Here is a 16092-nt window from a genome sequence, read left to right as displayed (position 1 = left end):
AAGGAACATAAAAAACAGAATGAATTTTATCTTGTTATGTATTGAGTTGATTTTATCCATTATATGGATAAAATCAACTCAATACATAGTTGATTTTTTTCATTATATGGCAAGACAGCTTAGAAAACCTAGAATCGTTTGTGGATAAAATCAACTCAATACATAACAAGATAAAATTCACTCTGGAAGTAGAAAACAACAACCAACATTTTTTAGACATCTTGATAAAGAAACAATCAAATAGTGTCAAATTATCTATTTACAGAAAGCCCACAGATACTGGAAGATATCTTCATTATACTTCAAACCATCACAAGACACACAAACTGAGCATTATCCACATGTTGAAATATAGGGCTAGAAAGTATATATCAGAAGAGGAGGATACACAGACTGAACTCTCACAATAGCCAATGCATTATCACAAAATGGATATCCTCAAAACATCATCAAAAAATATCTATACAGTGACAACCCCAAGACAAGAAGAATCATGCTCCCAGCACATTTGTACTGTAGTGATCCCTTTCATCAAGTCAATTTCTTATCAAATAGCCAGAATACTAAGAGCCTACAACATCAGAGTGGTCTTCAAACCAACCACCAGCATCAGACAAGTTTTAGGATCCCCAAAAGATAAGGTGCCTTTCGACAAATATCCAGGAGTATATTACATTCCTTGCTCCTGTGGTCTTGCCTACATCGGACAATCTTCATGGAGTTTAGAAATCAGACAAAAAAGAACACGTTGGTGATGTAAACCACAACAGAAGTATCTCTTCTGGCTTAGCACATCACTTCTGTACATCTAACCACACGATAGAGTGGCAAAACAGCTCCATGCCATATCTGGATGACGACTACAAACATCGTTTATTCAAGGAAGCCACAATAGTGTTAATAACTGGTGGAAACCTCAACAGAAATCAGGGTGCAATCCTAAACACTTCGTGGAAAAACCTGATCCTCTCTCTCTAAATCAATCTGAACTACAGCTAGCCAGTAATCACATTACACGTTTACAACAAACATGCATGCGTGATAATGAATAAGAACAATAAGTCCTCTCTGTCATGCGAACGTGTAACTTTAGATACTAGTTGGTTTACAACGTTTTTTATGTTCCTTTCAATTTGCATTTACTAGTTTTCATGTCTCCATAAACGCCTTGAAAAAGCCGGACAGTTTGCTGGCAAAACTGTAGGCTCTAATGTAGTTTTTCGTAAATGGTAAGTAATTAATAAATAAGTTGTATTTGAATTATATAAACAACCAAATATGTTTAGTTTTGTCTTTAAGGTTATTCTTGTTTTTGAACTCTTTCACAGTTCTCAAGTAATATTTTATTTCAATTTACAGCTGACATCTAAAATAGTTGACTTTGATTCTTTTCAAAAACTGTCATGTATTTTTTTTGTTTCAATGTCATACTTATTTTCATCTGCACAAAACTAGATAGTAATCACTTCATTGGGCTTATCATTCAGTGCTCACTTCTACATTTTGGATCCCTAGAATATGTAATCTGAAATTGTTTTCAGTACCAAAAAAATTCAGAGCATGTAAATATATATTTTCAAAATAATGCATTATAACAGTTTTACTTTTGGCACACCTTTAAACTTAAGGAGGGGGGGGGGGGAAACTCAGACTTCTCAGAAATGAATACTTTTAATTTAAAATTCAGAAATAGTAATATTTGGTTAAAATTAGTTCTTGTTTGCATGAAGCAGGATCAAAATGTTTCCAAACTAGTAAGTATGGCAGCAGTGGTAGAACACATAGTTGCTGAGTCAGTAACCAAGTGTGCAAATATAATCTGCATCAGTTGCAATTACTCATCAGAAAGTTCACTGAATACAAATTGCAAATTTTGGTTTACTGAAAACAGCAGATTTTTTAAAACAAAGTATGATATTGCAAGCAATCCATTTGTTTGCAATATCGTATTGATGTGACAATAGTGGCATTACATACTTATATATTTACATATATTTATATGGGATTGTCATTATTTGGCTCTCAAAAACTGCTTACATCATTTCCATGGAGAACCTCTAGTAGCAGAGACAGTAATAATGATCTTTGGTTGGAAAGACCCAAGTTCTAATCCTACCTACAATGCAGAGAGCTTTTATAAGGTCTTTTCAAAGGAAGTCAAGTTAGTTATTTGCATACAGTAGTGGACGAGTTTTCTTCTCAAAAACTCTTAACAGACTATGCAGATAGGGTTAACTGTCCTATCAGAGAGCTTTAATTTAATTATATTTATATGAAGCCAAATTACTGGGCCATGACAACACGAATCTCTTCCTTCATAAAAGCATTCCATATAGTTAGCATGTCTCAATTAATTTCAACACAGAGGAATTCACAGTGGAAACTAATTCAAATATTACATATTGAATTAGTTTCCCCATAATGGTTTGTTAGCAATTACAGAACCTTAATTTACAAGTTATTCTACTGTAATGTCTTGAGTCCTTGGAATAAAAAAAATAGTTGAGAGACAACCTTGCTGATACCTATTCAAATCACAAATCTAATATCCAATCCATCCATTCCAATTTAGTTACCAACTTGTGTCAAAAGTCTTTGTAAAATGTAAGTATATCACTTGTTATAGTACGAGGGTTGTTTGAAAAGTTTGGTAAATTTCCAATAGACGGTGACAATTCGTTCATTCATACCAGTGTCAGCATCTACGATCTTTTTCATGACCCGTGGCAAAATTTTAGCCATGTGAGACACGTAGTTCTTGTTTGGCAAACGTTTAAAATGACCGTGTTTGCATTTTTCATAAAAATGGAGAAAAACAAGTTTCATGCAGCGATGAAACACTTTTACTTGAAGAAGTGGACGGCCACGCAGATCAAAGCAAGTTAGATGCAGTTCATGGAGACTGCACAAGCATTAAAGACTATTTATATTTGGATAAATGAGTTTCAACGTGGTCATAAGTCCATCGAAGCGAGCTCTGGACGTCCAACTGAGGTCACTACGAAGGAAATGATTGACAAAATTCATGGTATTATTATGTTAGCCCGCCTAGTCAAAGTCCGTGAGATTGCTGAGATTGTAGGCATCTCAACTGAATGGGTGTAAAATATCCTGCACGAAAAATTGCACATGAAAAAGCTGTGTGTGCAATGGGTGCCACGATTGTTGACTGTCGATCAAAAACGCATGCAAAAAGACATTTCAATGCAGTGTTTGGCGATGTTTAATTGCAATTCGCAAAATTTTTTGTATCAATTCGTGACTGCAGATGAAACTTGGATCCACTACTACATACCTGAGTCCAAGCAGCAATCAAAACAGTGGACAATGCCCGGTGAAAGAGTGCCGAATAAAAGCAAAGACCATTTTGGCAGATGGGAAGGTGATGGCTACTGTTTTTTGGGATTCCCAAGAAATTATCATGATAGACTATTTGGAAAAGTAAGACAATAACAGGAGTCTATTGTGTGTCATTGTTGGACCACTTAAAAGAAGAACTGAGAAAAAAAACAGTCAAAATTGGCTTACAAAAATGTGCTCTTTCATCAAGACAATGCATCGGCCGTCACAATGGCAAAATTGCCTGAATTGAGGTCGAATTGGTTCTACATCCATTGTATTCTCTGGACTTGGCCCCCGTGTTACTTCTTGTTCTCAGCTTAAAAATTTGGCTCAGTGGAAAACATTTTCTTCAAACGAGGCTGTCAATGACTATTTTGCACAATTTGACAAATCCCACTTTTTAGATGAGATGAAAAAATTGGAAACTTGCTGGACCAAATGTGTAGACCTTAATGGAGACTATGTTGAGAAATAAAGGTGATTTTTTCTAAAAAAATGTGTTTAACTTATTTTTTTACCAAACTTTTTCAAACCCTCATACCTAACAAGTACATAACATATCTTACAGTACATTTTGTATGTGTGTCAGCTAAATCAGGAGTAATCATGCATGTTTCTATACCAAATAAAATTTCTTCCCGAGTCTGGTTGCTACTGAGAACAAAACAAAACTATCTGAAACAAGTTTCATGAATAAAAATAGAGTAAAATGTTTTAGAACATTCATTTGCATTAGTTCCATAAACAGATATGCAAATAGCAGAATTTATCTCAACTACCAACATCATGCCAGCCCGGTTGGCTGAGTAGTTATTGTATCTGCTCCAGCCAAAAGGCTACAGGTTCGAATCCTGCCGTGCGCATGGATGTTTGTGATTGTCTGTGAAAATACTAGTGGTGGTGGTGGGTGGTAGATGGCACTAGTGTAGATGATGGTAGTTGCGGTTCGGTTCGTTGTAGTTGGAGACAGATGTACAGTAGGTGTCCCCCATCAAGAAGTCTTTGGACTCCCTGGAGGGGTAACATAATAATAACATATTCTTATATAGTGAAACCTTTGTATTCATAACTATAAAATAACACTTATGCCACAACAGATAACTTTTTAAAACGTAAATATTTTGTCTTACATATCACAAGACATCAGTACAATTATCAAACAACAACAGAAACTAAATTCAAAAAACCATTAGCGTGCAAGCTTAAATTGGAATCCTTCTATGTATACAGTCGTATATTTATGAATTAAACCTGATTAGGCTGTAAATTAAATTAAAATATAACAGATATTGATGATAACAATTTCCCAGACTTTTGGAATAGTGAGACAGTCATTGTAATTAAAATTAGGTCTATGATGCAAGGCTTCAGTACTTTATATAAACGTTCGTGTTTATATACAAATCTATGTAATAGTTTAGTGTTTTGCCATTGGATCCTATGATTACGTTCAGAGATACGTTTATTTATAGATCTTCTTTATATAAAGAAATTGCTAAAGCCTTACGTCATAGACCTAATCTTAATCATAACGACTGTCTCACGATTCCAAAAGTCTGGGAAATTGTTATCCTTAAGATATTTGAATTTAATTTACAGCCTAATTAGGTTTAATCCATAAATAGGTGACTGTATGTATACATATAGGGATTCCAATTTAAGCATGTATGCTAATGTTTTTTTGAATTTATTTGCTATTGTTGTTTGATAATTGCACTGACGAAGTCTTATGATACATAAGACAAAATATTAAAATCACACATATTAAAATTATCTACTGTGGCAGATGTGCTATTTTATAGTTACCAACATCATAGAAAAAGATTATAAAAATTCATTTTAAAAATTTTTATGGAATTTACAACCGTTTAAAAAACTTTTTTTTTTTATTATCCCGACGTTTCGATCTTCACATCAAGATCATCATCTGGAGCGTACATAAGTATACAGAATAAGCTGAGTTACATCATTAACTGTAAGCTAGAGAAACAATGATTTGATCACATGTTATTCTACTGGCAACATGTGATCAAATCATTGTTTCTCTAGCTTACAGTTAATGATGTAACTCAGCTTGTTCTGTATACTTATGTACGCTCCAGATAATGATCTTGATGTGAAGATCGAAACGTCGGGATAATAAAAAAAAAGTTTTTTAAACGGTTGTAAATTCCATAAAAATTTTTAAAATGAATGCTGATCACTGTGTAACCCTAAAAGAAAGGATTATAAAAATTCAGTCCCTGATTTCACATCTCTAGATTATGAATGAAATGCATACATTTATTTGTTTAGTTTCATTCATTTGTTTGTTTACGCATTTCATTCATGGCCTCTATTTATTTCATATAGAGAATGCAAAATGCATCCTTATTTCTAACCAAGCTAAATATTTCACACATTGCCACAGGACTATATATTACATGTTATGCATCAAGCTGGAGCTTCTTGACTGTAATTGTGCATATAATGTAATAGGCACATTAATTTCTACAAATTTATCACCAGTTATGGAAATGGCAGTTTAATTTTTGTAAAGAATTTCTGCATAAAACTAAGTACTGGAACTGTCTTTGCACAGAAATCACAAATGTAATGTTATATTATCTGGATATTTTCTTTTAGAATATTATGTATTACAGAAATTGGTTGGTTGGTTTCTGCACCCAGTGAAGACCTAATGAGATATTTTGGATTGATTATGGATCAATTTACATTGCATAATTTCATAATTATTGCATAAAAGCAATAATTATGAACAGTATTTGTCCTTTTTTGCCTTTTCAATTTTAACACTAGCAATATTAAAGGTTACTCACTGCAATCATACAGAAAAAGTTTTATTTTTTATTTCTGAAATTTAATAAACAGTTGCTTTGAGAAAGGAGGTGAGAGACACTGTACCCCTTAGAAAGAAAAATTTGCATGTGTGCTTGTTCTAATTATTACAATTTACTGAAGCTGTGAAAATTTATATGCCGGTTATGAATACTAATGTTAAACTGAGGAGGATAATTTTTATTCTTATCCCTCCCCAACAATCAATGAAAAATACAAACAAATATTATGTACAAAAACAAAACAGTCAGAGTTAGTAACTCTGAAAGTAATGACGCTTTCTTTGGCTTTAGCAAAGTTTTTTTTTGGAAATAAACCTAGACACTAAAGGGAGTTTTTTTTTCTTTCTTGGGATAAAAGAATAAAATGTGAGCTTGTCAAAAGTTTTTAGTCCCCCCACCCCCAATAAAGCTTATTATAAAAGTGCACGATTCACTTTCACTAGTTGTAGAAATACAGGATCATATGTAACTTGAATATTCTGTTCCATAATAATTTACTGTACCATGCATAAAGCTCAAAATTATCGGGGATGTATTTCTCAGTAATGAATCTTATTTATATTTATGTCTCTTTGTTTTCCTTAAATGCACCAGCATTCACAAATAAGTCATGTCTCTATATTTTAATCACTAATTCTCTATTATTGGTTACTTATTACAGATTCTTTCTGCTCCACATAGTTTTGTGTTGATGGAAATCACATTCTACAATGTAACATGCCTGCCTACCTAATATGTAAGCAAAAGCATGAGACAATTTCTCACTTCCTACCTGATGGGCAAGTACAGCATGAAACAATCTCAAACATCAGGCATGAACACGCGAAATAACTAAATCAAAATCCAAAACACATGTTAAATATAATTTTTTAATGAGTAATCAAGCCTTTATCAAAGTTTCACGGTTCACGGATCACAAATTTAATGAATGGCTAGGGTAAGCTTTGTGCAGAAATTACAATATTATGCAGCTTCTATGATAATTTTGCAACATCTGACCAACAACATACATTAACGATTCATGATAATAAAATATTTTAGAAACAAGAAAAGAAACAAAACAAACCCAAGAATTTAGGTAGCCACACAACATCAACCTTTTATTAAGAAACATAAACATTATGAACAGCAATGTATAGTGGTAAAAGAAAGCATGAATGGGAAATCAGCCTTTTCATTACTATCAACTGCTAGTTCTGGAAAAGAAACAGTCAACAATATGGGAGCGTAATATATAATGTGAGAAATCCTTTTCCACTAAGGTGATAAGAAATTAAGTGGTTTTAATTTTAAAAATATATATGTTGAACTATTTGATCTAAAAAAAAAAAACTCCACTAATCATCTTTAAAAATTCATCTCCTCTCTCTTCTTTGTCTACAACTTTCCTACCTTCCATACCTCTCCAATCCTTTTATCTACCATCAGCAAACATCTTAAACCTCATTCAGTGAATATCTTTCAAAGGCAACTATTTTCTAACCACTTCCATTATACCCCTCCCCCCATTTTGTTGTCCATTCAATTTACCTGCACATTTTTAAAACAATATCAAGGGAAACACTGTCATCTTCTGAAAATTACTAATCATACAACAAACCATATACAATCAATTCTCACTACAGCAAATTGGTAGACATTGAATAATACCATATATTGACATGCTCTACATGACTTGTGTATGATGCATATATTGATATCAGAAGTTAAACTTAGAGGGAAAAAATTTGATAAATACAGAAGCTAAAAAACATCAGGCTTTCTTTTAATTTTAAGAACACCTGGTCTTAATCTAAACAGAAATAAAAATATCAGTATTAGGACAGCTAATGCTCATTTAGAAAGGCAAGAAAGTATGCTAAATGAATCATTCACAAATTTTAACAAATGGAAAGGGAAAATGTCATTCGTTGTCTTACTGTTAAAAAAGTTGAAGCAAGAATCGCTTGATTGGAAGGAGATAGCAAAAATACCACTTGGAGCCTTTAAGTTCAAAATTTTAAAACTTAATGCCTGAAGGAAATAAATAAAATATAAGAAGTCAGTAATTTCATTAGTATTTTATTTAATAAACTTATTTACATTTTACAACTGATTATTTTTAAAAATACTGGCATATCTGAAATGAGAATTTTTTTAAAATGCAATGTACAAATCCTTGAGAAATTAAATATCACTTTTATCTTCTTATAAATTGGCATCTACTATATATGGCACACACTTAGCTTTCTTTTTTCTCAGGAACCATCTGACCTAGCCAATTGAGATAGGGAGGGTTGCCTTGCTGAATCTGGAGAAGATAAATGTTTTACATTCATAAAAATTCAAATTTGAGTGCATCTTTACAGGTAACATATTTAGATCTCCCAGCTAATCTTCCTTTACATACGTAAGAAGCAAAGTTAGAACCAAATAACTTAGCTTCTTACATATAATTGTGATTATGGTAATGAAGTTTATTTGTGTTTGTGCAAAGGAAGAAGTAACTGGGAGGAAAAAATCTTGCAACTTAAGACATTATTTTTATAAATGTTCCTCATCCTCATCAAATTCCTGCCATGTACCCTCGACGGGTGTACAGGATATGATAGTACTACATGAAAAAAATTACATCATTACTAACTTCCTATCTACAATTTTCCTCCAAATCAGTCTGTTACTTATCAAGACGCCGACATTAAAAGATCTTATATTTCTATTGTCTAAGGCACTTTGTACCGTATCAATCCACCTATATCTTGGTCTTCCTCTGGGTCGTTTTGCTGCCAACCTGGCAGAGAACACTTGTTTTGATAATCTCTCTTTGCCCATTCTATTTAAGTGACCATACCACCTAAGATTAGCTCTGCTAAAGCATTCCTGGATGCTGACAATGTCAAGTTCATTCCTAATATCATCGTTTTTAATATGATATTGCCATTGATGCTACCTGTTCACGCCTATAATCTTTCTCAGGACTTTCATATCTGCGGTCTCTAGTCTTTGGTCAAGTGTTTTACTTCTGATCCAGCTCTCAGATCCATAAGTTAAAACTGGTTTGAACACTGTCTTGTATACAGCTAATTTAGTGTTCCGACTAATTTCTCTCTTATTCCGTATAGTTGACTTCCTACCCTACCAGCTTTGTTGATTCTGTTGTCTATTTCCATATTTAATTTACCATCTTCAGTAAAAATCGTGCCTAAGAAGCTGAAATGTTTTACTTGTTCCACAGGTTCTCCGTTCACAACACAATTGACATTTTCAACAATTCTACTTATTTTCATTGTCTTTGCCTTTTTAATGCTGACCTTCATACCATATCTATTACAACAGTTATTCAATTTAGTCAGGGATTCTTGCAAACTTGCGGATTTATTTAGAAGTATGACATCGTCCGCATAAAGCAAAGAGCTGACATTAACATCTCCAATTCTCATATCATGTTTAATACCACTTTCCTTCATAATGTGATCCATATAGATAAGGAATAACAGAGGAGATAATGTACATCCTTGTCTCACACCAGATTTAACATTAAACCATCTTCTTGTACTTCCTTCAATTCTAACTGCTGACTTACAACTCAAATAAAGACTAAGTATTGCTTGATATAATGCCCCATTGACACCATATAACTGTAGCATATTGAATAGCTTTTCTCTTGGCACTTTGTCATATGCCTTTTCCAAATCGACAAAACTTAAATACAGATCTTTGTTATATTCCCATGCTTTCTCGACTATTTGTCGTAAAGTGATCTGATCCTGACAGCCTCTATTTGGCCTGAATCCAGCTTGTTCTTCACCAAGCTTTTCTTCCCCAATTCTTCTCAACCGTTTCTGAAGTATACTTGCATAGAACTTGCCAGGAACACCAATCTTTCTCCTATACATCAAGCTATACTCATACTCCAATCATTGGGAATTCGTCCCTCTGTCCAGGCTTTCTGAACTATGTAGTGCAGCCACTGTAAGACTTTTATACCGCCATACTTCAGCATTTCTGGCCAAATATCATCTACTCCTGCTGCCTTTCCACATTTTAAGCCTTTGATGGCTTTTTCTGCTTCAAGTATGAATATTTATTCCTGACTGCATGCCTGGTCAGTGTTTTTTACCACTGTGCTGTCATCACTGCTTGTTTCATTTAGCAGTTTTTCAAAGTAATTACTCCATACTTCAAGGATATCTTTTTCTTCCATTTTCACATCACCTTTATCATCTCTAACTCCTTTTACACCACTCTTTCCTCCATTTCTAAGCTTCTTCAACAACCTCCAGAATATTTTGCCACCTTCTTGATATTCATTTTCTATATTCTTGCCAAAGTCCTCCCATGACTTTTGTTTAGCTAGTTTTACACAGGGTTTAGCATTCTTGCATTTGTCTCTGTATTCTCTAAGAGCACAAGCTGACTTATTTGCCAGGAACTTTTGATATGCTTTCTTCTTTTCCTTCACTGCCTCTTTAACTTCCTGAGTCCACCATGGAGTTCTAATTTTTCTATCCTTGCAGACAACTTCACCACATGCCTCTCTAGCTGAATCAATCAGGGCTTTTTTTCAAGGCTTGCCATTGAATCTCCAAGGTTTGATTCCTGTTCTCAAACTCTTTCATTTTTTCTTTAATAATCTTTGTGTATTTTAGTCTACAGTTCACATCTGAGAGCTGCTCAACTTTAATTTGCTTTAAAACTTTCTTACATGTTATTCTTTTCAATATGAAATTCAATTTTATCCTGATCAAGACTAAATAGTGATCACTTCCAATTTCAAATCCTCTGTACACTCTGGTGTCCTGCACCAGGGAGAAAACATCACTATCAACAATAACATAGTCAATGAGACTTTTCTTATTCCTTGCTTCTTCTCTCCATGTGAATTTGTTCACATTTTTATGTTGGAACATGGTGTTAGTAATAACCAGTCCATGTCCTGAGCAGAAATCCAACAGATATTTGCCATTATTATTAACTTTGCTCTTTTCTCCAAATTTTCCCAAAATATTTTTGTATGTGTCACAATCATTTCCTACTCTGCTATTTAGATCCCCAACAAGGACCAACTTTTTCTTTTTCATTGTGTCAGTTGCTTTTTTCTAAAGCCTCAAAAAATTCTTCCACTTCTACTTTAGTAGAACCTTCTGTGGGACCATAGGCACAAATAAGTCTCATTGTTCAGTTCCCCCATTCTCATATTTGCCCACATTACTCTACTTGAGACTGACTGCCATTCAAGAAGATTAGCCTCGTATTTTGTGTTGAATACTATGGCTACTCCTTCTTCTCCTTGATTGTCATTGCCTGAATATAACATTTTGTATTTATTGCTCAGAAACATCTCACCAGTTTTTGTCTTTTTTGTTTCAGTCACCCCTATTATGTCGATCTGGTACTTATCTAATTCCTCAGCTAGCTCCATTTCTTTGCCATTCAGGCTTCTTATGTTGATAGTACTGATCCTTAACTCTGGTGATGTTGAGTTGGGGTGTGTTTTCAGATTTGTTCCAGTAGCTGATGTTCCATGCATCCTCAATAGGGCATTGAGGATGTAAGGAACATTCATGCTAATGATAATGAGTGATTTGAGTCTAGTTAGGGAAGAAAGCTATGATTGCAATATTCATAATGATTTTAGTAGTGAGTTTGAAGCTGTGTGGTGTGAGGTGTAGTCTAACAAGATCAAATGCATGGTGGTGTTGATAGAGATTGGTGAATCAGTTGCTGATGACAATAAAATTGAAATGCATCATGAATCAACCTGATGGGTGGAAAATAAATAATCATGGGTAATCTTAATCACTGAACATTGATTAGCTAGTGTGAAATCTCATGAGAAGAATCAAGCCAAATTTATTGAAGACAACTTCCTCAAACAGCATATGGCAGAAAGAAAAAGAACTTGAGATTAAAGAATGTCAGACTTGATTATAGTGTCAGAGGGGAGTTTTAGTAAAAGACATGACTGTTCTGCTTCCAGTTAGTGACAACGTTCATGATATACTGACCTGGAAATGGTTAAATATATAGATGTCATGTTTAGAAAAGGTTACATGCTGAACTACAAAGAAAATTATGACCAACTGAGGAGAATACTAGGTTTAGTCCCATGGTATCAGTTGCTGGTTGAGAAGGATATCAGCAGTGCATAGGAAGCATTAAAAAATTACTTAAATGATACAATACTGGAATGTACATTCCCAGAGTTCAAAGAATAAAAAGAGTAACAGTGAAATGAATGTGCAATCTTATTTTCAAGAAAAAGATGATGCAGAAGGAATTACCATGTGAATAAGGATGACATCAGTTACGAAAATTTATAAGGTGCAAAATTATGAAAAGCACTGTATGGAAAGCTAAGCATGAGGTATGAAACAAAACTGTCAGTTTTGTTTCACTCAAACAGAGACAATAACACTTAGAATGATATAGGTGGAAGATGCAGAAGAAATTATTCTTATTAGTAGTATGTTGGAAAAGTGCACTAATAGTGTACTAATTTTCATCACTTAACCCCAACGCCGTTTGTGAAAGTACTACCACCACTAGTACTTTCACAAACAATCACAAACATCCATGACCACAGCGGGATTTGAACCTGCAGCCTTTTGGGTGGAGAGCGGATACGCTAATCACTCGGCCAACCAGGCCAGTTGAAATTGTTCAACTAACGGATGTCGGTTTTGCTAAGAGCTACCAACCTGGAGTATGTTCATAAACTGAATAAGAATTTAGCAATTAGGGACTGATGTGATATCAGCACAGATACTTAAAGAGCATCCAGCTAAACTTAAAAGAGTATCCAGCCAAGTCAAAGGCTGTGACTTTGACTTGGCTGGATAATTTGGGTCTCAGTACAGGGAAGATTTCACAGACAGAATAAATGTACAATAATCCCACTGCATGAGAGTGGTGGAAAAACTGATGTGATCTATGGAGTAGTGGTGAAGATTTTGTAAAATCTGACAAGAGCTCGCATAGAGAAATAGGTTGACAGAGAATCTATACTTTGTAATGAACAGCAGCATGGGTTTACTAAGGCAAGGTTACATTTGAATAATTTAATTTTATAATAATGTTATGGATGATTTAGACAAGAGGAATGGACACACCATGATACTTTTGGACTTTTCTAAGTCTTTTTAACAGAATTGCAAAAGTTGGAGGATATAGGATTGAAGATTTTTTTTTATTAGCAATGAAAACCCGCATCACATAAATTCCCTCCACTTATGGCTTCACAAAGATGGGCCCTTTCTATGACAGCTGTCTGACAAATGTTTCTGGCTGCAGAGCCCTAATTTCTTCGTGAATGTTCTTCTATGGGGTTACCTAAAGGAAAAGATGTATGTGAACAAGCCATAGACAATCCAACAGCTGAAGGAGAACATTTGTGCAGAAATTAGGGCAATGCAGCCAGAAACATTAACATTTGTCATGGAACATGATGTAGGGAAGGTTCATCTTTGTGAAGCCAAAAATGGAAGGCTTTTACATGATGTGGCTTTTCATAACTAATAAGAAAATTTCCAAGTTCTTTATTTCATTACAACAACAACTAAAGATAAAAATAATTAATAAATAAAAATAGTTATTAAATGTTTAAACCCCTTTGTGACTTATGGGCCACTCTGTGTGTGTGTGCGTTGAAAGTTTTTTTTTACCTTGGGTTTATTATACATTAAAGTATACCAAGAAATTTTATAGTTGGTTTTTAATCCTTTTCCCAAGGAAGCAAAACAATGTTTTGCACATGAAATATATTCATGTCTGAGCAACTACTTGTACATAGATGCTAATGACTTCATATCACTTGTCTTAGTACGTATCCCATAATGCAAAGCACACTTCCTTTCAGATGTATAATACTATGCATAATGGGAAGAGCCACTACTCAGACCAGTTTCGACCTTTATTGAGGTCTCATCAGTGGGAGCCAGACCCAGGAGAGATACCAAAGTTGAAGTAATGCAGAAATCATATACATCTCATATACAAGTCGCCAAAAGGTGCTTGACCTTATTAACTCCTCAACCAGCCATGACGTCTATAGACGTCCAGCTAAATCTGGATATGATTCTGTAACACCTGTTGAATAACATGGATAAGAAGTGCAATTTGGTCTCACTATTTCATCCAACTTGGTTGGTAGGGAGGTTAATAAAAATCTCTGGATATTGGGCTTATTATATATTAAAGATACCAAGAAATTTTATACTTTTATATATGTATATAGTGTAGGGATAATATGGAATGGCAGATTAGTACAAAAAATGTGAAAAAACAAGTGAATAAAAATGTGCATAATGCAAATAACTATCCTATTTTCAAAAATGAAGGCTGTGAAGAAATTCTTGATAAATGTAGTAATGAGCAATGATCAACAAGACAATAAAACAAAAAAAAAGTAAAAAGAAAATTAACATTGATTTTTTAAAATTGGGATAAAGTACAAACGATTTGCACAAAAATGGAACTAAGGCAAAATTGCTTCAGTAACCTCCCCCCCGGCTGAAGCAGAGATAAAATGTGATTGGATCAGTAATCCTTTCCTTTTAGATGGAAGAAGCACATAAAAAAAATTTGATATCAATGGTAACCTTTCATCAAAAGAGATTGATGAAACAGAAGAGATCAATGAACAGCTTATTCAGGGAGAAAAGTTTGAGGGACTTTAAGTTCCATGTACAGTCAGAATATCCTGGACTCACAGACACAGCAATAAGGAATTTACTCCATTCTCCTTAATTTATAACTTTGAAGTTGGGTTTAAACATCTCTAATCTCTATTTGTGAAAACAAACATGGAGCCCATATGAGACTAAAGCACTGCAGTTACTGGTGTATGACAGAAAACAGTGCCTATCTTTTGCATTAATACATTTAATATATTTTGTACTTTTTTTACACAAACTCAATTCCTTGAATGCTTCAACTTCAATAAACAAATACAAGTGTCTCATCTCACCTCATCTTATAACTCATAATATATCCTATCCATATTCACAATATATATATTCATTCCTATCCTAATTTTCTTCCAATTTAATTTTTCACTGAAAAATAGTAAGGCTGTATATGTAAAGCTAATAATAATGACAAATACCTGATGGAGATTTCTGATCAAAATGTGAACTAACATTCAGGTCATTACTAACATCATGATCCAACATAACTCCATCTGACTTTGTAAACATGTGTACAAAGTCAGATGGAGAGAAGACACAAGAAATAAGAAAAGTATAACCGACAAAGTTATTGTTGATAGTTATATCTTCATGTTGGTTCAGGACACAAGTATATAGTGGATTTGAAATAGGAAGTGATCACCATTTTGTTTTGAGCATATGAAACCGACTTTCATATTAAAAATAAAAATATATATAAGAAAGTTTTAAAAATAATAAAAGTTAAGCAGCTTTCAGAGGTGAACTGTAGACTGAAACCTTGAAGATCCTGTGGCAGACTGAAATAAACACTGATTGGCTTACTTCAGAGAAGCATGTGGTGAAGTTGTTTACAAAGATAGAAAAATCAAAACTTCATGGTAGACTTGCAAAATTAAAGAGGAAGTTATGGAAAAGAAAAAAAGTCTACTGAAAATTCCTAGCAAGTAAGTCAGTACATGCTCTCAGAGAATACAGAGAAAAATATAAGGAAGTGAAGCAATGTGTCAAAGTAGTTAAACAAAAATCATGGGAAGATTGATAAGAATATATAAGATAAATATCAAAATAAGTGACAAAACGTTCTGGCTATTGAAAAAGCTTAGAAATGGAGCAAAGAATAATGGAAGAGGAAAAAGAGATGATAAATATGACACAAAAACTGCAGGTATCCAAGAGGTTTCGAACAATTACTTTGAAATAATTAAATGAAACATGAAAGTGACAGAAGAGTAGTAGAAAATATTCAAGAGGAATACAGTTGG

General features: G+C 33.8%; 1 protein-coding gene across 2 annotated transcripts in view; it reads right to left on the bottom strand.

The window, feature by feature from the left end:
• Positions 1-8226: 8226 nt before the first annotated feature.
• The window catches only part of LOC150098400 (protein CutA homolog), a 56650-nt gene continuing 48784 nt past the window's right edge, over positions 8227-16092 (bottom strand). For both annotated transcript variants that reach the window (XM_090405223.1, XM_090405222.1), the window contains one exon: positions 8227-8472. In XM_090405223.1, coding sequence (XP_090261349.1) covers positions 8404-8472 — 69 coding nt within the window. In that variant the 3' untranslated portion in view covers positions 8227-8403. The remainder of the gene's footprint in view (positions 8473-16092) is intronic.

This window comes from Typopeltis vanoorti, chromosome 15 (genome assembly GCF_054136105.1).
Source record: "Typopeltis vanoorti isolate ZY-2024b chromosome 15, IOZ_Tvanoo_1.0, whole genome shotgun sequence".
NCBI lineage: Eukaryota > Metazoa > Arthropoda > Arachnida > Uropygi > Thelyphonidae > Typopeltis > Typopeltis vanoorti.
This window is presented reverse-complemented; position numbering and strand designations above follow the sequence as displayed.